The 28,000-nt window shown below is 40.2% G+C and overlaps 1 protein-coding gene across 2 annotated transcripts; it reads right to left on the bottom strand.

Moving 5' to 3' along the window:
• Positions 1 to 3: 3 nt before the first annotated feature.
• On the bottom strand, positions 4 to 27,997 carry r-l (rudimentary-like). 2 transcript variants are annotated; one of them, XM_070099566.1, is made up of 11 exons: positions 27,751 to 27,996; positions 26,460 to 26,570; positions 24,549 to 24,692; positions 23,525 to 23,647; positions 21,702 to 21,825; positions 20,840 to 21,006; positions 8,674 to 8,795; positions 3,466 to 3,584; positions 3,271 to 3,366; positions 1,801 to 1,940; positions 4 to 811 (listed from the first exon to the last, which is right to left on the bottom strand). In XM_070099566.1, the coding sequence occupies exons 1-11, from the start codon at positions 27,928 to 27,930 to the stop codon at positions 653 to 655; spliced, it is 1,485 nt and encodes a 494-aa protein (XP_069955667.1). In that variant the 5' UTR covers positions 27,931 to 27,996; the 3' UTR covers positions 4 to 652. The 2 variants fall into 2 exon arrangements, with proteins under 2 accessions (XP_069955667.1, XP_069955666.1); XM_070099565.1 differs by having other exon boundaries at positions 510 to 811; positions 8,674 to 8,810; positions 27,751 to 27,997.
• Positions 27,998 to 28,000: the final 3 nt, after the last annotated feature.

Raw genomic sequence — 28,000 nt, forward strand, 5'->3', positions numbered from 1 at the left:
GTCTCAATCTGCTTGGAGAGAAAATATTAATTGAAAGCAATTATAAAACAGTACAATGAATATTAGTAGCATTATGGACCAACAGGAGACAACCTATTACAAATATAAAATATACAGTGATGCAGAAACCTTCCTGTCACTCAAACAGGAGATCTGCATCACAACAGTAATATTACCACTACCTAAAGTGTTAGCTGCTATAAGAATGCAAGTAAATAAAAAATTACACAAAAAATTACCTGATGTGTCTATACTATACCAAGTGTCACAGGCAAACATCAAATATTTTAACATGAGCTGTAATGATTGTATCATTAAAAAAGTTAACATTGTTTACTTTCCCAAGTCTTTCCTTTAAGAATACTTAACTGGCTCTCTTGTATATGCTACTAATTATTTAGTTGTCAACTGGCAGAAAGAGAGTATATTTTATTAAAAATTATGTACAGGAATCTATTCATGTCTAACCTTACCTAACAAATTGAGAAGAATAACTATACCTGCATTTGAGTATTTTGTGACTTTTTACACACATTAATACATCATAGTTCACTGAATTTTTTTACAATCTGTAAATGCCTTCATTTCTGAAAAATGGTTAGACCCTTCAAATACTTAATACTTTTAATTTTGTTTTGTACCTAGTGATGTGCTAATGGGTAGAGTGTTTTATACGTTCCTGATAAGCATCAAATGCTTCCTCTCGATATTCTTTAGCTGCTGCAACTGGATCACTGGCCTGTGTGATCCCCCGTCCAACAATAATGATGTCAGCACCTCGTTCAAGGATGGCTGATCTAGGAGTCACATACTGAAAATACAACATAATACGTACACTAATCGTGGGCTCAAAATGCTATTAATTATAATATACAAATCAACATAAGTCACAAGACCTTGGCTGGAACAATTCACAATTAACCCCAGGGGGCAGCTTCATAAGTTTGCTTTATAGGAGGGGCTTAAGGATAGCAATCTGGAAGAGGAGGTTAGAGGACTTGTCTTGAAGCAGCATTTTTTAATTTAGAGGGCTGATGGAACTTTCCAAGGGGCTTCAGGTTTCCTTGCCAGCCCCTGACTAACCACAAATTGGAGACAAAATTAGACAGTCTTAAGTTTAGAATAGACTGAAATATCATCTAGTTCCATATTCATTGTTTGGGTTAGTTAAGGCTGTGTCAACATGTTTCTTTTCACATACAAGTGATCCTCCATTCCAGGTATGAAATGAAGAGATCTCAGAGCACATTATTTAATAACATTATTTGTATGCAAAACACTGCTCTTTGCATGTCATTTAATATTCTGTTATTTCTGAAGAGAGATGTACAAACTAGTAATTATGCCAGCATTACAATGCTTGACACATGTCTGCACCATACAGTGTATTTACTGTACTTAGCTGGATCAAAATGGTTCAAAGCACCCCTTCCATTCACATAAAAAAAAAAATAAATAAATGGGTTCTTCCACATAGCTAAAATGTTTTACCATTATTAAATGTCAGTTTGCAGCATTACTACTAATTTCTCTGAAACATTTAAAAGATTGAACACTTATGAATCTTGAAATGCTTCTCTAAATTGTGCAATAAGCACTACTGATTAAACCTGTGACCAAACCCAAGCAAGACACCACCATACTAAGTGCAAAACTCATCTCATTTCATTTCATGTCTATATTTAGTTACTCTGTTATACACAACATGTATCTTTGTTAAATTTAGTAAAAAGTTGGAACATATTAGGACTTTAATGCCAAAAACTTACAAATTTAAACCTCCATACAAAATAATCTAACCTGCTGTCCTAGTCCATCCCCAGTTTTACCCAGCCGCACGCCTGGTGTAAAGAGGATGAATCGTGGGTCACCACTTTTGCTGCTCTGTGACACAAAACCCACAACAAAGTATGTGTGGTTCTCTGCCATCTTGCTGCAATCTAAAAAAGAAAAAAAAAAAAAAATATTTATTACTTTGGCCATGCATATCTTGCCTCTTGCCAAGAGCAAGAGGCAAGATAAATTACTAAATTTAAAAAGAAAATTTCTCTTTTTCTTTTTAGGTCACCCTGCCTTGGTGGGATATGGGTAGTTTGTTAAAAAAAAAAATTTTTTTGCAAGAAAATATCAGACTGCCTTAGTTGTGGTACTGGCTATTCCTATTACAATTACAGTTCCCACAGTTATAGAAGCAGTACTATGCTGGTGTTGTGTACTTCCATAAAATGTTTAAATAACTGCAGCTCATACAACAGCAGTCAAATTTATTTTATGATTAGTTATCTACACATCTGGAGAGCCACGTTTATTATACAGGTAACTCACAAAATCGTAATAACATGATTGTAAACTGGCCAGGAGCCTTAGGACTTGCTTGCCATGGGTCTAAGCCCTATCTATCTGGGAAATCAGTCTTGATTAATGCATCCTTATCATTCATGTTTGAGTTCCTTGTCTGTGTGTTACTACTGCAATGCAAGTCATGCTCACAAAACTTATACTAAACCTTGAAGGATATCCAGAATTCTGCATTTTGGGAAAATCAAGAATTCTTTATTTCTGTTAGGAAAACTACAATAATTTAAAAACATTACAAATAAAAGACTGCTTTCTAAATTTGTTATTAAAACTGGTACTGTACAATGCTAACTAGAACATTCAAGTTATTAGCCTGTATCACGATAATTTAGAAGCCGGAACTTTCTAAATAAGAGTAAAATTACGAATTTTAAATTATCATTCAAATAAATCCAACTTGCATTATTCTGAATTTTATTTAATCTGGTCATCCTCGGATGCATCTGTGTCTTGAATATGAGATTACAGCAGCCCATCAAATAAGCATTTTCAAATACTCAACATTTTCACTGATGCTCTTGTGAATAATTTAAATTTAGAATGTTCATTTATTTTTGTGATGCCTACTTTGTTGTAGGTGTAAAATCCCTAAACTGAAAATCAACTAGCAACACAAGCCACCAGCATCTTTGAATCCAACCAAGCCAGTGAAATAGTCAGGTGTCCTGGTGGATCGAGGGCTGGATTTTGAACTGATCCATTGAAAACCAAGCTATATAAAAATAAAAACTTGTACAGTAGCATACTAGGATCTGCAGTGAGGGTGCACCACTATTTTATGACAATGAGACAACTTACCCTGTCAACATCAATGTCTTTCAAGCTACTGGCTACTGATGGTTAAAAATTAAAATACAAGTCTAACTGACTGATATTAGGAAAATCAGCAATTATAAAGATGTTAAGACCTACTTTCAACATATTCTTCAGATGTAAGGGCTCCTGAAGAACTCATCTGGGACACTAAGACACAGCCTCGGGTGCGCCCATTAATAGCAGACACAAGACCTGCCAATTGATAATAATAAGTTAATAATAAGATAATAATTTAATAATAAGTACAACTTTTCACAGAACTTGTTCTTATTCTTTTAGAGGAAAACTCACCTTTAATAACTCCATCACCTGGGAGGCCATGGACTGTCACAAGGTCTGCCCATTCTACAATCTTGTATGCACCACCTGAGTACTGGTTAGCCACTGTGCTACCAATGTCTCCAAATTTTCTGCAAGATTAAAGTATTAATATCCAGAAACAAAGATATTCAGGAGCGAGTGAGGTGTATGTGCATATGTATGTGTATATATATGTGTATATATATGTGTCTAGGTAGTAGGTTGGTAAACAGCAACCACCCAGGGAGGTACTACCGTCCTGCCAAGTGAGTGTACAACGAAAGCCTGTAATTGTTTTACATGATGGTAGGATTGCTGGTGTCTTTTGTCTGTCTCATAAACATGCAAGATTTCAGGTATGTCTTGCTACTTCTACTTGCATTTAGGTCACACTACACATACATGTACAAGCATATATATACACACACACACCCCTCTGGGTTTTCTTCTATTTTCTTTCTAGTTCTTGTTCTTGTTTATTTCCTCTTACCTCCATGGGGAAGTGGAACAGAATTCTTCCTCCGTAAGCCATGCGTGTTGTAAGAGGCGACTAAAATGCCGGGAGCAAGGGGCTAGTAACCCCTTCTCCTGTATATATTACTAAATTTAAAAAGAGAAACTTTAGTTTTTTCTTTTGGGCCACCCTGCCTCGGTGGGATACGGCTGGTATGTTGAAAGAAGAAGAATATATATGTGTATATATATGTGTATATATATGTGTATATATATGTGTATATATATGTGTATATGTGTATGTATATGTGTATATATATGTGTATATATATGAAGATAGGGAAGCTGTGATTTCGTGTATAGGGCAAGGAGGAATAACATCTTGTAGGAGTGAGGAAGAGCCAGTTGTGAGTGTGGGGGAAGTTCGTGAGGCAGTAGATAAAATGAAAGGGGGTAAGGCAGCCGGGATTGATGGGATGAAGATAGAAATGTTAAAAGCAGGTGGGGATATAGTTTTGGAGTGGTTGGTGCAATTATTTAATAAATGTATGGAAGAGGGTAAGGTACCTAGGGATTGGCAGAGAGCATGCATAGTTCCTTTGTATAAAGGCAAAGGGGATAAAAGAGAGTGCAAAAATTATAGGGGGATAAGTCTGTTGAGTGTACCTGGTAAAGTGTATGGTAGAGTTATAATTGAAAGAATTAAGAGTAAGACGGAGAATAGGATAGCAGATGAACAAGGAGGCTTTAGGAAAGGTAGGGGGTGTGTGGACCAGGTGTTTACAGTGAAACATATAAGTGAACAGTATTTAGATAAGGCTAAAGAGGTCTTTGTGGCATTTATGGATTTGGAAAAGGCGTATGACAGGGTGGATAGGGGGGCAATGTGGCAGATGTTGCAAGTGTATGGTGTAGGAGATAGGTTACTGAAAGCAGTGAAGAGTTTTTACGAGGATAGTGAGGCTCAAGTTAGAGTATGTAGGAAAGAGGGAAATTTTTTCCCAGTAAAAGTAGGCCTTAGACAAGGATGTGTGATGTCACCGTGGTTGTTTAATATATTTATGGATGGGGTTGTAAGAGAAGTAAATGCGAGGGTCTTGGCAAGAGGCGTGGAGTTAAAAGATAAAGAATCACACACAAAGTGGGAGTTGTCACAGCTGCTCTTTGCTGATGACACTGTGCTCTTGGGAGATTCTGAAGAGAAGCTGCAGAGATTGGTGGATGAATTTGGTAGGGTGTGCAAAAGAAGAAAATTAAAGGTGAATACAGGAAAGAGTAAGGTTATGAGGATAACAAAAAGATTAGGTGATGAAAGATTGAATATCAGATTGGAGGGAGAGAGTATGGAGGAGGTGAATGTATTCAGATATTTGGGAGTGGACGTGTCAGCGGATGGGTCTATGAAAGATGAGGTGAATCATAGAATTGATGAGGGAAAAAGAGTGAGTGGTGCACTTAGGAGTCTGTGGAGACAAAGAACTTTGTCCTTGGAGGCAAAGAGGGGAATGTATGAGAGTATAGTTTTACCAACGCTCTTATATGGGTGTGAAGCGTGGGTGATGAATGTTGCAGCGAGGAGAAGGCTGGAGGCAGTGGAGATGTCATGTCTGAGGGCAATGTGTGGTGTGAATATAATGCAGAGAATTCGTAGTTTGGAAGTTAGGAGGAGGTGCGGGATTACCAAAACTGTTGTCCAGAGGACTGAGGAAGGGTTGTTGAGGTGGTTCGGACATGTAGAGAGAATGGAGCGAAACAGAATGACTTCAAGAGTGTATCAGTCTGTAGTGGAAGGAAGGCGGGGTAGGGGTCGGCCTAGGAAGGGTTGGAGGGAAGGGGTAAAGGAGGTTTTGTGTGCGAGGGGCTTGGACTTCCAGCAGGCATGCGTGAGCGTGTTTGATAGGAGTGAATGGAGACAAATGGTTTTTAATACTTGACGTGCTGTTGGAGTGTGAGCAAAGTAACATTTATGAAGGGATTCAGGGAAACCGGCAGGCCGGACTTGAGTCCTGGAGATGGGAAGTACAGTGCCTGCACTCTGAAGGAGGGGTGTTAATGTTGCAGTTTAAAAACTGTAGTGTAAAGCACCCTTCTGGCAAGACAGTGATGGAGTGAATGATGGTGAAAGTTTTTCTTTTTCGGGCCACCCTGCCTTGGTGGGAATCGGCCAGTGTGATAATAAAAAAAAATAAAAAATATATGTGTATATACATTATATGTGTATATATATGTGTATATGTGTATATATATATGTGTATATATATGTGTATATATATATGTGTATATATAAATGTGTATATATATGTGTATATATGTGTGTGTGTGTGTGTGTGTGTGTGTGTGTGTGTGTGTGTGTGTGTGTGTGTGTGTGTGTGTGTGTGTGTGTGTGTGTGTGTGTGTGTGTGTGTTTGTTTGTTTTTACAGTGGAATTGAGACGAATGGTTTTAAAACTTGACGAGTTGTGGAAGTGTGAGCAGGGTAATATTTTGTGATTCTGTGAAGGGATTCAAGGAAATCGGTTAGCCGATCTTGAGTCCTGGGGGGGGAGCGGGAAGTACAATTCCTGCACTAAAGGAGGGATCTGGGATATTTGGTGTTTAAAGTGACTTCTAAACTGTTGTATCTGCATGCCCCTGCAAAGTCAGTAATAGTGTGCTGTCTGCCTTGGTGGCAGACAGCCAGTGCATTAAAAAAAAAAAAATACATTGTCAGGTCACTGCACTAGAAGCAATGTGGCCCAATACTGATCCTTTTTCAACTCCACAAGTCACTATTTCCCATCTAAATAATTTGTAATTATATTAACTTTTGGGCAATAGCTCGGGTTTTTCCGAGTCCACATTAATACCATACATTTCCAGTTACCCTGGCTAGTGTATTCAGTGTGCTAAACAGCCATATATGTGGTACTCTATCAAAAGCTTTCCTAGAGTCTAGATTCTCCTATCTGATCTTTTAGTCTATATCACGAGGTTCCCAACCTTTGCTATATCCCGCACCCTGAGGAACCAAATACAGTACTGCAGGTGAACAAACTGAACTCAAAAAATAAGCTTTTATTTCAGTGCATAAAATGCAAATATAAATTGAGCAATTAAAACAGTCATGTCTGAGGGCAATGTGTGGTGTGAATATAATGCAGAGAATTCGTAGTTTGGAAGTTAGGAGGAGGTGCGGGATTACCAAAACTGTTGTCCAGAGGGCTGAGGAAGGGTTGTTGAGGTGGTTCGGACATGTAGAGAGAATGGAGCAAAACAGAATGACTTCAAGAGTGTATCAGTCTGTAGTGGAAGGAAGGCGGGGTAGGGGTCGGCCTAGGAAAGGTTGGAGGGAGGGGGTAAAGGAGGTTTTGTGTGCGAGGGGCTTGGACTTCCAGCAGGCATGCGGGAGCATGTTTGATAGGAGTGAATGGAGACAAATGGTTTTTAATACTTGACATGCTGTTGGAGTGTGAGCAAAGTAACATTTATGAAGGGGTTCAGGGAAACCGGCAGGCCGGACTTGAGTCCTGGAGATGGGAAGTACAGTGTCTGCACTCTGAAGGAGGGGTGTTAATGTTGCAGTTTAAAAACTGTAGTGTAAAGCACCCTTCTGGCAAGACAGTGATGGAGTGAATGATGGTGAAAGTTTTTCTTTTTCGGGCCACCCTGCCTTGGTGGGAATCGGCCAGTGTGTTAATAAAAAATAAAAAAAAAAAACAGTTTTTGGTAAAATAAACAAAATTGTGCTTCTCACGATTATCACACCGCCTGAAATGCCATCTCACACCCCAGGCTGGGAACCCCTGGTCTATATGGTTTGTAGTACTTTACAAAGAAAAATACAGCACATATACTAAAAGATACTATGAGAAATAAGAGATTGAGTTGCAATAGTATAAGGGTAATGTTTTCTATAATACCATGTTATTGTAATTTATTAGTTACTGTACATTAATTAACCAACAAATCACAATAGTAGTTTTGACTAAGATTATGTATTTAATCTCTCTGATTTGGAGGACCAATTAATATTTCCAAAGCAAATTTATAGCTACAACGAAAGCATTCTGCACCTCTGGTAAAGCATATATTGAGAATCTTATAAAAGTACATTAATCAATATCTTTTTCAAAATGTAATGCAATATTAAGACCAACTGTGTAGATCTTGTGCTTAGTTAGTCAATGCTGGGATTAAATGCAACATTGATTTCATGGAGACACTGATGCGAACAACTTAAAACATATACAATAGTGTACTTTAAATTTTAACACTTGCAATAGCACTAAAATGTAGATAACATGGCAATCATCCCGGGGTTCTTTTGCACATGACAAGTTTTTTAATTCTTCACATAAATGATGTCCTTGTACAGACATGCTCCTCACATCCCTGTTAACTACCCATTCTTAGCTCTCTTTCCCTTGCAGTCTGAAAAATACAACATTCAAGATTCCTGATATCAGATAAAAGAAATCTTTGTTGATACGGTAGGTTTGTGAGAAGTCCTGATTCCAGGTACATGCCAAGCACAAGTGTCATGCAGTTACTAGAGCTACCATGAATGTAGTGATATTACCCAAGACAAGTATCCATCACATAATTGCCATTAAGAAGGTCCTTTTGCTCATTCTTAAACACTTATTACAGATATGCATAAAGTGCAAAAACATTAAGTGTATAAATTATGGTTAACTTCCAGGATATACCATGGATCTCCTTATAAAATCCTTTTATTAATATGATTTAGGCTTTATCAGTTACACACCTGTCCTCAAAGAGTAAAAAGTTATGCTTAGCAGCAAGGTCCCTCAATTTATCAATGGTGTCTTGGCTGAAGTTCGTCAAGATATCTATATGAGTCTTCAAAAGGCATATGTGTGGCCCAACCTGAAGAAATAATACCTTAAACTTAAAACATTAGTCAAAAGAACAAATAACTAAAACATTAAAAAAATGAACAGATCTAAAATTATAGAAGCAATATTAAGGGATGATGAAAGGGAGCGAGCTAAAACGTGCATAAACTGAAACAAGAGAATATTCTATACTAGCTCTGAAAATATACAGAAATTAATGGTGTATTCTTTATGAAGGAATACACCATTACTTGTCACAGTGACAGAATTTAGTTAATTATTTCCAAATTCAACCAGCCTGACAAATCAAATCAACCTTACCTTGCCTTAAATCATACTTGAATGTCTCTCATTCCCCAGGTGCTATATGACCCTCATGGGTTTAGCTCTTCCTCCTGATTACAATAATAATAATAGCAAACCAGTCTTTTAATATTCACTTCCAACACCCAAGGTAGATACTATACAATAGCCTGAGATATTCAGATGCAAAGACTGATTTTTACATTTTTGCACGAGAAAGTCTTACTTTTAAGCCTCAAAGTACATTAATAATAAACTGAGAAATATTGTGGCTGCCATATATGTAGATACATACTAACATTAAGGATATTTTAATTCCAAAAATAGGAATTGAAGGATACTCTTGTATATGTAAACTGAGATTACACATACTTTGTATATATGTACCATACACAATTTCACATAAGTCAGTCTAAGAAAACAGGCCTTCAAATAATTGACACAGCAGAGTATAAATTTTGAAAAAAAAAAAAAAAAATTAAAATGGTAGTAGGAAATATCTGATTGCTCATTCCCTCAATACACTGTTGTCTCTTTAAATAATCTTGTAATCAATTAGGTGGTCTAATTAGAATATTATAATGTGTCTGCCAGAAATCAGTTATGTGCCTTAACACTTTAAATAATTAAGAGAGATATTGTGCAAGCTATGCAAGCTACTGTGAAGAAATGGATAGTTCCAAGACAAAACTACCAATATTTTTAGGTTTATCACCCAATCATCTCCAAATTTCCGTGAATTTGACATTCAATGTTATATTGTGATCACGTCTGTAAAACTTAGCCCAGCCTGATGTATGAGCCGAGCTATCACCGAGGATGTTTTGAGGTCGTGCAATTTCATTGATACACGAGCTTCACGGATACAAGTTTTAGTTCCCTACATCAAAAACTGAAGATATGATCTTGACCAAGTCTAGAGATCATTGTATGACCTCATATTTAAGAGTGCATTTTATAGTATACATTGAGATAACACTAATAAAAAACAAAGAAAACAAAAACACATACACAAATATAGCAAATAAGCTTAGGTAAATACACATTAATTGTTATTGTAAATTCCCCTTACATGAAGCTTCACTATAGTAGAGGACACCGAATTATTACAGAAAGACAAGCAGGGCTTTCCAGTGAGCAGTGGACAACATGACATCCAATGGTGATAAGTTCCAGCTGCTTAAGTATGGAAAGAAAGAAGAACTCAAAAGGAACATTATATACAAAACTAAAGAGGGTCACCAAATAGAACAAAATGAACATGTCAAAGACTTGGGAATAATTATGTCAGCTGACCTTTCTTTTAAAGACCATAACAAGACAAAGATCACGACAGCCAGGAAGATGATGGGGTGGATATTGAGAACATTCAAAACAAGGGAAATAATGCCAATGGTGACACTCTTCAAATCACTAGTTCTCCCTTATTTAGAATATTGCTCAGTGCTGACGGCTCCATTCAAAGCAGGAGAAATATCAGAGCTGGAACAAATACAGAGATCGTTTACAGCTCACACTGAGGCAGTAAAGCACCTAAATTACTGGGAATGCTTTCAAGTCTTGAACATGTACTCACTGGAGCGGAGAGTAGAGAGATATATGATAATATATACATGTACAGTACTTGGAAAGTACTCGAGGGCCTGGTCCCAGAAGTGTAAAATAAACCCAGTGAGGAGAAGGGGTGAAGTGGAGACAATAAGGGAACACTGTATGAACATCTGGGGGTCCCACACTATTCAACATCTTACCAGAAGATATCAAAAACACAGTTGGAACAAGTGTAGAAGCCTTCAAGAGGAAACTGGACAAGTATCTTCACCAGGTGCCAGATCAACCAGGCTGTGATGGATATGTGGGGCAGCAGGCCTCCAGCAGCACCAGCCTGGTTGACCAGGCAAGCACCAGATGAGCCTGGCCCATAGCTGGGTTCCGAGAGTAGTGAAGCTCTCGAAACTCTTCAAAGTATATCCAAGGTATGCACTGTACTTTACTTACGGTATATAAACCCAAAAAATAATGTGTATACAGGTACTATTTTGGGGAGACCATATTGTAACAAAAACATGCATACTGTACACGGAGCTTTTATTTTGGTTTCTTCTTCTTTCAACAAACCGGCTGTATCCCACTGAGGAAGCGTGGCCCAAAAGGAAAAACGAAAGTTTCTCTTTTTAAATTTAGTAATATATACAGGAGAAGGGGTTACTAGCCCCTTGCTCCCTTTATTTTGGTTTACTGTAGCAAATACATCAATCTTTATATTTAGTTACATATTCTTTTGTGTTAGATGGAGATGTTGCAATTTGGAGAGTTATACAAACTGTGATGTCTGTGCATTTTTGGCAAGACAGCTGCTGAATAAATGGTGAATGAGATTCTTTTTTACTGGGTCACTCTGCCTTAGTGGGACATGGCCAGTGTTAAAAAAAAAAAAAAACTGCCCAGAGGTCATCTAGTGATTTCTTGAGCAGGTCAAAAGGTCTGACATTCATTCAACTTGCATCAATGTGATCTCTGCACTTTGCTTATTTGAAACATAACAAAAATTAATTTTTTTAAACACACCGGCCATCTCTCTCCAAGGTAGAGTACCAAACAAAAAACAAAAAATACCATCATTCCTTCAATTTCTGCCTTGCCAGAAGCATGCTGATGTCACAGTTCAGATGGCCCTCTGAACTGTAGCTTCCTAAACCCTCCTTTAAAGTGCAGGCACTGTACTTCCCACTTCCAAGTGGAAAATGCTTTTTGTTCTCTAACTTCAAGATTACCTAGGTCATAACTCTTGACCTACAGGTCAGACTGCTTTAAGATATACAGATATTAGTTCAGAGCATAAGATAAATTTGAATACCAAATTTAGAGATACAGTGGACCCTCGACCAACGATATTAATCCGTTCCAGAGAGCTTGTCGTTAGTCGAATTTATTGTTAGTCGAATTAATTTTCCCCATAAGAAATAATGGAAATCCAATTAATTCGTTCCAGACACCCAAAAGTATGAAAAAAAAAAAAATTCACATGAAATATACATTTTCTTACACAGAAAAAGAAGGATACATGCACAAGAAATACAGTGGACCCTCAATCAACAGCATTAATCCATTCCAGAGGGCTTGCTGTTGGTCAAAATTGCCGTTGGTCGAGTTAATTTTCCCCATGAGAAATAATGGAAATGGAATTAATCCATTACTGACATCCCAAAGTCTGAAAAAAAAAAAATTTTCATGAAATACTATACATTTCCTAATATGGAAAGGAATGGGACATGCAAAATAAACAATAATTAAATGCCACTTACCTTTATTGTGGAGTTGTTGATGAGTGATGTGCCAGCAGCAGGGCAGATTCAGGACTGTCTATTGCTTGGAAGGAGACTCCCCTTCCATAAAGACTTCAGGTACCAAGTCCTTTGGTGGGGTTACCTCCCTTCTTGATTTTTTAATGCCACTAGGACCAGCTTGAGAATCACTGGACCACCCTTCACCACCATCACTACCACCCTCTACCACCATCTCAACCAGTACCACCCTCTACCATCACACCCAGTACCACCATCACAACTACTACCACCCTCTACCACCATCACAACTGCTACCACCCTCTACCACCATCACTACCACCCTCTACCACCATCACAACCACCCTCTACCACCATCACAACCACTACCACCCTCTACCACCATCACTACCACCCTCTACTACCATCACAACCACTACCACCCTCTACCACCATCACTATCACCCTCTACCACCATCATTATCACCCTCTACCATCACTACCACCCTCTACCACCATCACAACCACTACCACCCCTACCACCATCACTACCACCCTCTACCACCATCACTACCACCATCACAACCACTACAACCCTCTACCACCATCACAACCACTACCACCCTCTACCACCATCACTATCACCATCAAAACCACCCTCTACAACCATCACAACCACTACCACCCTCTACCACCATCACTACCACCCTGTACTACCATCACAGCCACTACCACCCTCCTCCACCATCACTATCACCCTCTACTACCATCACAACCACTACCACCCTCTACCACCATCACTACCACCCTCTACCACCATCACAACCACCCTCTACCACCATCACAACCACTACCACCCTCTACCACCATCACTACCCCCCTCTACTACCATCACAACCACTACCACCCTCTTCCACCATCACTATCACCCTCTACCACCATCACAACCACTACCACCCTCTACAACCATCACTACCACCCTCTACCACCATCACTACCACCCTCTACCACCATCACTACCACCCTCACTACCACTACCACCCTCTTCCACCATCACTACCACCCTCTACCACCATCATGACCACTACCACCCTCTACCACTATCACTACCACCCTCTACCACCATCACTACCACCCTCTACTACCATCACAACCACTACCACCGTCTACCACCATCACTGCCACCCTCTACCACCATCACAACCACCCTCTACAACCATCACTACCACCATCACTACCACCCTCTACCACCATCAACACCATTACCACCATCACTACCACTACCACCCTCTTCCACCATCACTATTACCCTATACCACCATCACAACCACTACCACCCTCTTCCACCATCACTACCACCCTCTACCACCATCACTACCACCCTCTACCACCATCACAACCACTACCACCCTCTTCCACCATCACTATCACCCTCTACCACCATCACAACCACTACCACCCTCTTCCACCATCACTACCACCCTCTACCACCATCACTACCACCCTCTACCACCATCACAACCACTACCACCCTCTTCCACCATCACTATCACCCTCTACCACCATCACAACCACTACCACCCTCTTCCACCATCACTACCACCCTCTACCACCATCACTACCACCCTCTACCACCATCACTACCACCCTCTACCACCATCACAACCACTAACACCCTCTACCACCATCACAACCACTACCACCCTCTACCACCATCACTACCACCCTCTACCACCATCACAACCACTACCACCCTCTTCCCCCATCACTATCACCCTCTACCACCATCACAACCACTACCACCCTCTTCCACCATCACTACCACCCTCTACCACCATCACAACCACCCTCTACCACCATCACTACCACCCTCTACCACCATCACAACCACTACCACCCTCTACCACCATCACAACCACTCTCTACTACCATCACTACCACCCTCTACCACCATCACAACTACTACTACCTTCTACTACCATCACTACCACCCTCTACCACCATCACAACCACTACCACCCTCTACCACCTTCATTACCACCCTCTACTACCATCACAACCACTACCACCCTCTACCACCATCACAACCACTACCACCCTCTACCACCTTCATTACCACCCTCTACTACCATCACAACCACTACCACCCTCTACCACCATCACAACCACAACCATCACTACCACCCTCTACAACCATCACTACCACCCTCTACCACCATCACTACCACCCTCTACCACCATCACTACCACCCTCTACCACCATCACTACCACTACCACCCTCTTTCACCATCACTACTACCCTCTACCACCATCACAACCACTACCACCCTCTTCCACCATCACTATCACCCTCTACCATCACAACCACTACCACCCTCTACCACCATCACTACCACCCTCTACCACCATCACTACCACCCTCTATCACCATCACTACCACCCTCTATCACCATCACAACCACTACCACCCTCTTCCACCATCACTATCACCCTCTACCACCATCACAACCACTACCACCCTCTACCACCATCACAACCACCCTCTACCACCCTCTACTACCATCACAACCACTACCACCCTCTTCCACCATCACTACCACCCTCTACCACCATCACAACCACTACCACCCTCTACCACCATCACAACCACTACCACCATCACTACCACCCTCTACAACCATCACTACCACCATCACTACCACCCTCTACCACCATCACTACCACTACCACTCTCAGTAGTAGTAGTTACCAGTCTCAGTAGTAGTAACCAGTTACCAGTAACCAGTGTCCGTTGACTCAACGACCAACCGTCTCTGCTTGAGTCACGGTCTTTCATATTGCGCTGAACTGACACTATTTCAAAAGACCCACTCACTGGGTACTGGGCAGCCGGCTAGTCAGTGTTACGAGTGTGAGCAAGGAGATAGGTACGGCTGGCAAGGGCTCTCTCCACATAACTGCAATTATACGTAATAACAGCCTACGTGAGTATTTCTTACCTAATCCACGTATCGAACACCCACATGATAAATGGTGGCAGCGGTGGGATTGAACTCTTGGATAGTCAAGGTCCATCTGGCTAACCTTCCAGTAGGTTGTTTGTTCTGGAATAAGGGTATCAGTGGAGCATGGTCTGTCAAGACATGAACAGAGTACTGATAAATAATGTCTCGGAAGTGCTTTAAAGACCATACTATTGCTAAAGCTTCTTGCTCAGTTACTGTATAATTACGTTCAGCCTTCGTAAGGACTCGGCTAGTAAATGCAACTGCGTTGTACTTGCCATCGGTCTTCTGAGCTAGTACGGCACCTATGCCAATTGAACTAGCATCAGTTGTCAGATAGAAAGGCTTAGAAAAATCTGGAAATTTCAAAATTGGAGCAGAAGTTAGCTTTTCTTTTAGAGTTTGGAATGCTCTTTCTTGACGGAAGGTCCAAACAAAAGGAGCATCTTTCTTAAGCAACTCAGTTAGAGGAGCAGCTATGGAAGAAAAATTGGCAATGAAAGATCTATAAAAACCTGCTAAGCCCACAAAGGATCTTACGGCATCAGCAGTTTTGGGAGTTGGAAAATTTAGTACTGCAGTTACTTTACTTTGGTCAGTCGTAACCCCTCTAGGAGTGACTACGTGACCAAGAAACTTAATTTCTGATCTGAAAAATTGACATTTAGACAGTTTGATCTTTAAATTGGCTTCTTCAAGCTTACCAAGTACTACATCAAGTCTTTTCAAGTGTGTATCCATGTCTTTAGACATGACGATTACGTCATCTAAGTACACCATAAGTGCATTACCTATGAGACCTCTAAAGATATTAGTCATGAGCCTTGAGAACGTGATAGGGGAAGATCGTAATCCAAATGCCATACGGAGGAAGTGATAATGACCTGTAGGAGTGGAGAATGCAGTTAGCTCTTGGCTGTCCTCGTGAAGAGGGACTTGCCAAAACCCTTGTAACAAATCTAGGGTTGAAAAGACTTTGTTATCTCCGATATTACGTAAAAGATCACCCAGTACAGGGAGTGGAAAGCGATCTGGAATGGTTTTCGCGTTTAACTTCCTAAAGTCAATTACTGGGCGCCAAGTACCATCCTTCTTAGGTACTAGTATCAAGGGTGCATTCCAAGGGGAATTGCTAGGTGCAATAACTCCATCATCAAGCATTTGATTGATCAATTCTTCTGCGACAGCAACTTGTGAATGAGGCATTCTGTACGCAGGTATGTAGATAGGTCTAGTACCAGGTTCAAGTGGAATACGATGGGACAATAAGTTCGTTATACCCATCTTCTCACCTGGTAAAGCAATGGCTTTACGATGTTTGTTCAACAGAGTCAACAAACGCTTGACTTCATCTGGGAAGTCAGTGGGAGCTAAGTCTTTCTCCTCTACTGGTGGAACAGATTGATCCAGTGAAGTGGATGAGGTCTCCCCGGCAGAAATAGCACCGACCCACTGGTCAGGTGACAACTCATCCTCTACCTGAACAGGGTAAGGATAGTGAACAAGGTCAACAAGATTGGTATTTGCTCTAAGGCGAACACTGTGACCAGAAGTGTTGGCCAGGTAGAAATGGATCTTACTATCTCGTACAACATGTAAGGATGGTTCAACAAATAGACCTTTTACTTTGCAGGAATCACTGTCAACTAGGACGTTATCACCATCTGGAACACTAGGAACAACTACAGACACTCTAGTGAGAGCACTAGCCGCAACAGAAACGTCTTTCTGCAGACGGCATGTGACATCAACAAGAGATGGCATTACTAGTTGCAAGTAATTGTTTTCCGACAAGGCGTCCCCTGTGGAGAAACTACTACTCGAACTAGCAGGCATTGCAGGGATAGGTTGTGCACTCAAGGCAATCTGAGCGTCCTCGGAATTTCTCAATACAGCATGAGTTAGCCAGTGCTACAGAGTTTGATCCTCCCAGAGATGACACCCATTCTGCATATGCCAATCTTACCCTAGCAGAGTTGGGGTTAAATGTAAATAACCTGTATAGATGAATAATTACAGTATCAACTTATCAGTATTCAAGAATTTTTTTTTTGTGTTCATGTTCTCTCCGCATTCTGAGAGTTAACAGTCTAGATTTGCGTGCACCGAATCTGTCTTTCTGTTAAACACTCTTTCTTTGTATATATTCCTTCCTCAGAATCCGTAGATCACATGAATACAGATCGATCGATCAAAAAAAATTTTTTTTTATCACTTGTAATCTCAATGTTGAGTTCGTTCATTTGTTGAGTTTTAAGTTGTACTATAGTATACCTTGTATTGCATTACAGTTTCAGTTACGTAAGCTTTCATTCCAATGTTCTAATTATGTATATATAATGTTTAATGTTGTGTACTTTGACATTGTATAGAATCAGCCCAAGCCGTATACCTGCCATCTCTAGTTTGTATTAGTTGTATGTCGGGACGACATACGTTAGCGTCGCCGAGCTCTCAGTAGTAGTAGTTACCAGTCTCAGTAGTAGTAACCAGTTACCAGTAACCAGTGTCCGTTGACTCAACGACCAACCGTCTCTGCTTGAGTCACGGTCTTTCATATTGCGCTGAACTGACACTATTTCAAAAGACCCACTCACTGGGTACTGGGCAGCCGGCTAGTCAGTGTTACGAGTGTGAGCAAGGAGATAGGTACGGCTGGCAAGGGCTCTCTCCACATAACTGCAATTATACGTAATAACAGCCTACGTGAGTATTTCTTACCTAATCCACGTATCGAACTCCCACATGATACCACCCTCTTCCACCATCACTATTACCCTCTACCACCATCACAACCACTACCACCCTCTACCACCATCACTACCACCCTCTACCATCACAACCACTACCACCCTCTTCCACCATCACTACCACCCTCTATCACCATCACTACCACCCTCTACCACCATCACAACCACTACCACCCTCTACAACCATCACAACCACTACCACCCTCTACCACCATCACTACCACCCTCTACCACCATCACAACCACCCTCTACCACCATCACTACCACCCTCTATCATCACAACCACTACCACCCTCTTCTATCATCACTATCACCCTCTACCACCATCACAACTACTACCACCCTCTACCACCATCACAACCACCCTCTACCACCATCACTACCACCCTCTATCATCACAACCACTACCACCCTCTTCTATCATCACTATCACCCTCTACCACCATCACAACTACTACCACCCTCTACCACCATCACAACCACTCTCTACCACCATCACTACCACCCTCTACCACCATCACAACCACTACTACCTTCTACTACCATCACTACCACCCTCTACCACCATCACAACCACTACCACCCTCTACCACCTTCATTACCACCCTCTACTACCATCACAACCACTACCACCCTCTACCACCATCACTATCACCCTCTACCACCATCACAACCACTACCACCATCACTACCACCCTCTAGAGTTTACCTGGAGAGAGTTCCAGGGGTCAACACCCCCGCGACCCGGTCTGTGACCAGGCCTCCTGGTGGATCAGAGCCTGATCAACCAGGCTATATTGCTGGCTGCACGCAATCCAATGTACGAGCCACAGCCCGGCTGGTCAGGATCCGACTTTAGGTGCTTGTCTCTACCACCTCTACCACCATCACTACTGCCCTCTACCACCACCACTTTCATATTTTTCTACAAACTTTTTCTTGAATTCTAGTATGTTTCTCACCTCCTTTACCAAAGGGCTGGCTCTAGAAGCTTACATGGGGTCCATGGTGGCTTATTTAGCGGTTACAAGCACTAGAAACAGTGGAATAATCCAAAATGTATGGGAGGCACACGTGGAAACTGACCGCACCAGCTTGTAAACAATGGCACATTGACTCTTGGAGTGGCTGGGCACACATCGACAGGTTCCAGACGAACGTCGTTGGTTAAGTTTTTCGCCGATTGTTAAAGGATTTTTTATACAGCAAAAAGCGCCGTTAGATGAAATTGCCGTTACTTAATGCCACCTTAGTTGAGGGCCGACTGTACTGTACTGTACTGTACTAAATGAAGAATAAATGATCCTTACCTTTATTGAAGATGTAGTGATGAGTGACGAGATGGGAGGGGAGATGGAGGTGTATTAATTTGGGAACAACTTGAGAGTCACTGGACCTCTGTCACACCAAAAATCTGTCCATTGAGCTCTTCCAGAACAGGCCTGTTTCGTCACAATTGAACACTTGTTGGGGTTGGAATTTTTCAGCTTCGCCAAGCCTTATCACACTGTTTATGCCACTACGATTCTCAATTCTCTCAAACCAACCTTTGCTGGCCTTAAATTCACCAATATGAGCACTAGTTCCAGGCATTTTTTCATGTTCACCTGGGTGTTAGTCGACTGGGGTGTGTCACACCCTTGGGGACAAGATTAAGGACCCCAATGGAAATAAGTTAGACAGTCCTCGATGACGCACTGACTTTTTTGGGTTATCCTGGGTGGCTAACCCTCTGGGGTTAATTGTTTCTCAGTAATGCTTCTCATTAAGCCACACCAGCAACACTCTCCACATCTTCGAGTAGTACAGCCGACGGTGGTGCAGCAGCAGCTGACCGTGGTACAGCAGCAGCAGCTGACCGTGGTACAGCAGCAGCAACTGACCATGGTACATTAGCAGCTGCAGCTGACTGTGGTACAGCAGCAGCAGCAGCTGGCCATGGTACAGCAGCAGCAGCTGACTGTGGTACAGCAGCAGCTGACCGTGGTACGATAGCATTTCTCATCCTTTTTACCACAGGGATGGCACTAGAAGCTTTCTTCGGGCCCATGGTGGCTTATTTAGCAGTTACCAGCACTAAAAACAATGGAATAATACAAAATGTATTGAATGTATGCGTGGAACTGTCCGCCCTGGCACTCAGGCTGGACGGACAGGTTCGGGATAAATCATGTTGGTCGGGCCAAAATTTTTACGCTCAAATGCTTCATTAGTCGACTTTATCGTTAGACAATGCCTTCGTTGGTCGGGGGTCCACTGTAGTAGTGTGTTAGGCACTAGTTGTTTTGTCCTAAAACTCCCCAAGAGGAACAATGACTCATCCTATTTGTTATTATGTATAGTAAACCACTGATTTAACACAATTTTTGAAACAAGAGAGGAAATCCACTGGATTAACTTATTCAAAGGCAATGGACAAAAGCCATTGCTTAGTCTATATCTGCTCCCATAGCTGATGAACCCGTTATAAATAAAAATAATGGAATACTTGACAATATCCTCATTTACTCTACCGAAGTCTCCCAGCTCAGGCTGACACATTTCAACATTCTGTACGAGCCCCATCCTGTCATGGAATAAGACAATGAAATGAAGCTTCTCTTTCCACTGTGTATCTATCATAAAGAAAAGGATAGCAGCACACTACTAATGTAGTGCAGTTTGCTAAATGAAAAATCAAGGGTTTACTGTATTCTCAGCACTACAAGAGATAGAGAAGCTATGAATGTACCTTGTCTGCCAAAGAAACTAATTCCTCTGTAGTAGTAACATCTGCAGCAACACACAAATTTGTTTTCTTGTTAGCCATTATCTCAAACAGCTTACGAGTCAGTGGATGATTTGTGGTAGTAATGCGTGATTCAAATGAACAGTTTTTGCGGTCCATCACTTGTATCCCTGAAAAAAAAAAAAAAAAAGGTGGAGGTACTATAGTGTTAAATTATACAATGGAAGATACTGTTTAAAGAAAGAAGAGTTAATAATTTGCACAGAAAAAAACCTTCAATCATGAAATTAGGATTAGAGGTAGTGTTACTGTGTATAGTCAAAGCTGATCTTTAACTTGCTTTAAGAGTAAAGAAGATAAATAGTTCAGTACATTAAGAAGTATAAAATAACCTTTCCACTGGGCAGCTTCTAACACTTGTGTTAACACAGCACATCACTGTAATTTTAAGACCTGATTTGCTAAAGTCTTTTGGTACTCAACATATATGGGCAAGGTTGTACACATGGCCACTTTAGGTGAGGGAGTTCCAAAGCAAATCAAGTACGTATTTATGATGAAGAGAAATTTCAAACCTCTGCTGCCACCAGTTAACAAACAGTACTGTATAATGCTTGTTGTATAAGTAATACTAAATGTTCCTTTTCTTAAACCAGCATTTTTCATGTATACATTCATAGTACTGTAGTATTTTTAAGAATCCTCAATGTTTACTTGGTGAAATTTAATTTCCTGTGAATTTCCCTTCATTACAACATCTTCACAATGTTACATATTCCCCTTTCTTTGTACACTACTCATTTATGCATGCAATGTAGATACAATATTAGATAAAATGCTAAAACAAATCAGAACAGGTAATTACCATTTTTACAAGAAGTCTTCTCTTTGGTGACAATGGATGTGTCTCTGTGAGAACTGACAAATTCCAAGACAGAATCATGTGTTACTTGATCAATGCAGCCATGCTTGAGAAGAATTGACATCATCTGAGGATTTAATATCACTAGATTTTACCGATTCATGCAAAAAACTATAACACTAGACCACTAGACCTGACATCAGTGATTAGGTCAATGCAGACCACAAACAAAACATGTACCTACAACTGTCTGACAGCAGAATCACAGTAGCACATGATTAAAGCATCACCCACTGACCTATGATGACCTTATCTACCTATGTAACTATCCATGCCTCATGCTATCTTTTGTCTAATGCTTCACTTTCCTTGAATGACCTTGTAAGCAATCTTCCCAGACATTTCAACCACTGGATAACCAAGAGATTTAAAATAGCACTTTATAATTAGTTAACTAAGTCCCACAATATAAGATTAAAAGCCTTTACCAAGTTTTTATAAAATATACTGGGAAAAAGGTTTAGAATGTGCTAATCTTTACAATTCATTTCATACTGATACTGATACTGAAAAAAATGGCAAATCATTTTGTTTACATTAAATCTATGCTTTGTGGCTTTGAATTTGGCTTATTAGTCTACAACCACTCATTCATTCACTTGTTTCAACAATTTCTGTGGCAGTCTTTCCCTCTAACAATTAGAGATGTGCCCTCTTACCCTTTATACTCAGCTGTAATATTAATCTACTTCACCATCCTTAATCATATATTAAAGTATTATATGTCCCAACAATTTTCACCCTTCCATCACACCAAACAACCACATTCCTAAATTTCTGAAAATCTTTATATTTTCTTTATTTTTTTTTTATTAACACACTGGCCGATTCCAAGACAGGGTGGCCCGAAAAAGAAAAACTTTCACCATCATTCACTCCATCACTGTCTTGCCAGAAGGGTGCTTTACACTACAGTTTTTAAACTGCAACATTAACACCCCTCCTTCAGAGTGAAGGCACTGTACTTCCCATCTCCAGGACTCAAGTCCGGCCTGCCGGTTTCCCTGAATCCCTTCATAAATGTTACTTTGCTCACACTCCAACAGCACGTCAAGTATTAAAAACCATTTGTCTCCATTCACTCCTATCAAACACGCTCACGCATGACTGCTGGAAGTCCAAGCACCTCGCACACAAAACCTCCTTTACCCCCTCCCTCCAACCTTTCCTAGGCCAACCCCTACCCCGCCTTCCTTCCACTACAGATTGATACACACTTGAAGTCATTCTGTTTCGCTCCATTCTCTCTACATGTCCGAACCACCTCAACAACCCTTCCTCAGCCCTCTGGACAACAGTTTTGGTAATCCCCGCACCTCCTCCTAACTTCCAAACTACGAATTCTCTGCATTATATTTACACCACACATTGCCCACAGACATAACATCTCCACTGCCTCCAGCCTTCTACTCGCTGCAACATTCATCACCCATGCTTCACACCCATATAAGAGCGTTGGTAAAACTATACTCACATACATTCCCCTCTTTGCCTCTAAGGACAAAGTTCTTTGTCTCCACAGACTCCTAAGTGCACTGCTCATCCTTTTCCCCTCATCAACTCTATGATTCACCTCATCTTTCATAGACTCTTTAACTTTTTAGTAAAAACCTTACACCATTATCATTAATAAAATTAGATCACATGCAAATACAATTGTTACACAGAAAATTATTTAGGAGAAATATGATGAGATTTATAATTAACACTATATTTAAACAATATTAGAAGATGAAATGGAAGTTAGTGCTTGATGCAAGGCTCACCTCAGTCATTGTTACCACTGAAACAATATTGATGTCCATTGCTTTGAGGTTCGCTGTACCACCCTGCTCCCGGTCCAAGAAGACCACTGCATCTTTTACGTCCAACTTTAAGTCTCGAAGAGTCTGTGTAAAGCTCTATCACTAAGAATAAGATTCAATAAATATACAGAATACAAATAATGACAGATTCATATAAGAGGCCATTGCCTGCATTTTAAATTATTTTAGAGGCTTATGAATTAAGGCAACAGTACTGTAATGAAAATAAGAGCAATTAGGACTAGTCTGTCTATGCTAAACTGAAGATTGTTAAAGCCAGATACTGCTGAAATTTCATACCATGTTTCCAAAACGATAGTTTTTTTTCAGTTTTCAATACTTTTCTCAACCCAGGATTTTATATTCACTTTTTATTTTGGTATGAAAGGAATGCAGAACTTGTAGACCCTAGATTTCAAATATAGTACATTATTGTTTAGTAAAGATAGTTCCAATATATGTAGATAATCGTATCATTAACTGTATTACTATAATGACCAAACTTTAGTATTTTATCTCTTATCTTCAGCTAACTAAGTGAAATAAAATTAAAATTCCCACAAAATTTAGCAAATACACTACACATTTTCCAACAAGACTGAGTGACCCAAAAAATAAAACACATTCACCAACATCCACTGAATAGCTGTCTGTCTTACCACAAATATGCAAACTTTACAATTTCCATGATCCCATGAACTGAAGCATCCCCACTCATCTTTCAGAGTGCAAGCCCCCTACAGTCCACCTCTAGGACTCTACTTTGCCAAACTGGTCTCCCTGAATTCCTTTATAAATGTTACCTTGCTCACACACTAACAGAATATCAAATCCCAAAAGCTCAGAATTAACATGCTCACACATGCCTGCTATATACTCGAGCTTCTCCCACTTAAAACTTCTTTCAACATCCCCCCCTCTCCTCTCTAAATGAAGATAAAATAATTGTAGGCTAATAGAGATGGCAGCAGATATTTTGTTTTACCTCTACACTTTCATAGACGGAGCTGCCAGACACAATAACGTCCTCTATCATGAGACACTTTTGGTTTCCTTGGTAGCTTCCTTCCACCAGTTTCTTGGTGCCATAACCCTTTGTCTCTTTACGTCGAATCAGCATTGGAACATTCTGGGAAAGTTGAACAGTAACAGAGCAATAAAATTCAGACACAGTATAAATGTAAAAATCTATCAAGTCGAACAAAATTTTGACATGGAATATTTATAGTGTTTTTTCTGTAATTCAATTCAATTCAAGTTTATTCTCTATAAGGGTTACAATGTGGGGTTTACAGGTTTTGGGTATTGTGTGGTTTACATGTTATAAAATACTGATTACAGAGGGGGCCACTAGGACACCTAGCATGGCTAGGCATTTCGAGCAGACTTAGATTAATTCTCAACATTAAATCCTTACAGATTATGGCATTAAGGCTAAGTGACTACATCATAATTTGTGAGTTTAGCAATGTGAATGCTTTTGTTTTGGCACAATACAAGGTGTCTAAATTGGAGTATCATAGGCAAACTTATGACTAGTTAGGATTTATTATTTTAAGATTAAGATTAGTATTTCTGGGTTTATAGTCATTGGGCGAGTGAGTGTAATTGTGAACAACCAGGTGGTTATCATGTAGTTAGTTGTCGGGGTGTATCAGGGAGATAAGATGTTTTCTAACTGTAGTTTTGAAAGTGATGAATGTGTCTGCAGTTCTAGGGTTTTCAGGTAGAGTGTTCCAGATTTTAGGTCCTTTGAAATACATTGAATTTTTGTGAAGGTTTAGTCAAACATGGGGAATGTCATAGAGATGTTTGTGTCTGGTGTTATGCCTGTGGATCCTGTCACAACTATCAAGAAAGCATTTTAGGTCAAGGTTAATATTGGAATTTAAGGTCCTGTAGATATAGATTGCACAGTAGTAAGTGTGAATGTTCTGAACAGGGAGTAAGTTTAGATCTATGAAGAGTAGGGGGGGGGGGGTGTTGCCAGGGATGGGATTTAGTGATTATTCTTACTGCGGCTTTTTGTTGAGTTATTATTGGCTTTAGGTGTGTTGCTGCAGTTGAACCCCAAGCACAGAATAGCATAGGTGAGGTATGGATATATAAGTGAATGGTATAGTGTGAGAAGGGCAGTATGCGGCACGTAGTATCGTATCTTGGAGAGAATCCCCACCGTTTTGGATACATTTTTTATGTGTTGGATATGGGTGCTGAAATTTAGGTTGTTGTCGAGGTATAGGCCAAGGAATTTGCCCTCATTATGTCTGGCAATTAGAGTGTTGTCGATCTTAATGCTAAGTTGAGCAACACCTGCTCTGCTACCAAACATAATATAGTAGGTTTTGCCAGAGTTATCTACTGGTGTTTTCAACTGGCAAAAAATTTCAACAAATGATTGAAGGTTCCTTTATAATTACAATTTTGCAAAAAAGTTAGTATGTTATTTATACATATACTTACTACACAATTTCTATTTACCGTACTGAATGTTTCTTGAAGACCCCAACAGCAATAAGTTAAATTTAAACTTTGTAGGGTTATCCAAGATTAGCCTACATAATTTACTACCAATATATAAATATATCAACCATGTACTTATTGAAACCACTGTACAGGCTGATAAATACTATCTGTAAACTGATAAACAGACTACCCAAATACACATTATCTAAATGTGTTCTTAATACACACTCAAGTTCTCTTGTTCAAGATCATCTCATCCTTTAGCTGGCTTACAACAAAGGTTTATTAAATATGTATAAAATAAACTTATTTAAAAAAAACAGTACCACGTATAATCACATTACAGCATGTGTAAATTCTTTGGGAAAAGCAATACAAAATTACCAAAAGCTACAAAATAGCCTTCACACAGAACATGTGTAGAGGGTACCTGCTTGGTAGAGATGACAGTGGCTATGGGCAAGCCAGTGTAAGCGACCCCACATACTAGATCATAGTCAGTTCCTGGTCGAGCAGCCCACATCAGCTCAGAAACAGTTTCCTGTTTAAAAAAAAAATAGGAATTAATTTCTTAAATTATAGACTTTAATAATGTTAATTTGCCCACTAGAACTACAGACTGCATTATGTTCATAGGGAAGCACTGAGCATGCAAGGGTCATATCAATGACCCCAATGGGAGTAAGTCATTGACTTTCTGGGTGGGTTAGCTAGATGGGTAATTTACCCTATGTATGATAACTGTACTTATGTGTATGTGTGCCAAAATAAACTTACTTAACCTCTTGAGGAATGGGAGGGTTTATCCAAAAGGAGGAGGATAGCTCCAGTTCCTTGGATCAAGAGCTCTTTACCAGCATCAAGGTATATCCTTGAAGGGGCTTACACTGCATAGATCTGAAAAGTATCTACAAGCTAACCCATTCTTGGGTCCGAGTAACTATCATACAGCAAATGTCAATTGTTCTTCAATGATAAGCCTCATACCTCAGTGGCAAAGCATTCATCTCAGAACCAAAAGAACCAGGATCAAATCCTGGGGTGGCCAGATGTATGGGCATACCTCCCTAGACCTGCCCCTCTTCACCTTGTAGTAAATATTATACCCAGGAGTGTGTTGATCGTGGGTAAGTTTATACATAAGTACAATTATCAGTGTAAATTACCCAGGATAACCCATAAAAAAGTCAAACTGATTTATTTCCACTGGGATCCTAGAGGACCCTAGGAACCTAACAAATTTCACCGCTTGGCTTTGTCGAGTTATCAATCCATTGGCATTAATAATCCACAGAAAATGTCTTATAAATGTTCCTCCAAGGATAGAGTATTGTGCTGCTAACCTGTATATAATCTTTCATGTATGCTTTACACCCTTAATTGATTTTTATTTTCAGGCAGTGTGATGCATGGGCCTTTAACTTCAGGCCTACAATTACAGAGACAAACAGTAGCAAGTATGCACATCCTATACAATATAATAAATAGGCCAGATTAAACTAAAATTAGGTTAAAAACTTTTTTCTTCTGTACATTTAGGACAAGTTTCTGATGTGAGGACAATTATTGGACATTAAGACAGTATTTAACATATAATTAGGCCACATATTAATCAAAAAGTTATGGCATTAGAGCTTTAGTTTGGTATTAAATTTAGGCAGAAAAATTTTAAAGGATGCCTAACGAGTAGGCCTAGCGACCTATGGTATAGGTCTACGGACCATGAGTTTAGGGTAGGAGACAATGAGGCGCAGGTCGAAGTACACAGGTGACTGCATGCCACTCTTGAGGGTGAACCTGCCAAACTTGACCACTCCAATGTTGTGTAGGCTCAATATACACTGTTGTATGGCACCTGTGGGATCCCCTACACCCATCTGCTGCACCTGTGTCTCCGCCATATCAACCAGCTACCAGCACCAGCTACCACCACCTGCCCAACTGGTTGCTGGGCTCCTCTTGCCCCACCCT

The sequence above is a fragment of the Cherax quadricarinatus genome, chromosome 68 (genome assembly GCF_038502225.1).
Source record: "Cherax quadricarinatus isolate ZL_2023a chromosome 68, ASM3850222v1, whole genome shotgun sequence".
Taxonomy (NCBI): Eukaryota; Metazoa; Arthropoda; class Malacostraca; order Decapoda; family Parastacidae; genus Cherax; species Cherax quadricarinatus.

Excerpts from the sequence above, each read along its gene's own strand:
- r-l (XM_070099565.1), bottom strand. The coding sequence starts at position 27,930 with ATGGCGGAGACACAGGTGCAGCAGATGGGTGTAGGGGATCCCACAGGT. Across the intron at positions 26,571-27,750 it reads TCTCCTACCCTAAACTCATG|GAAACTGTTTCTGAGCTGAT; the intron begins GTCCGTAGACCT and ends TTTTTTAAACAG. Across the intron at positions 8,811-20,839 it reads TAGTTTCTTTGGCAGACAAG|GTATTATTTCTTCAGGTTGG; the intron begins GTACATTCATAG and ends TTTAAGTTTAAG.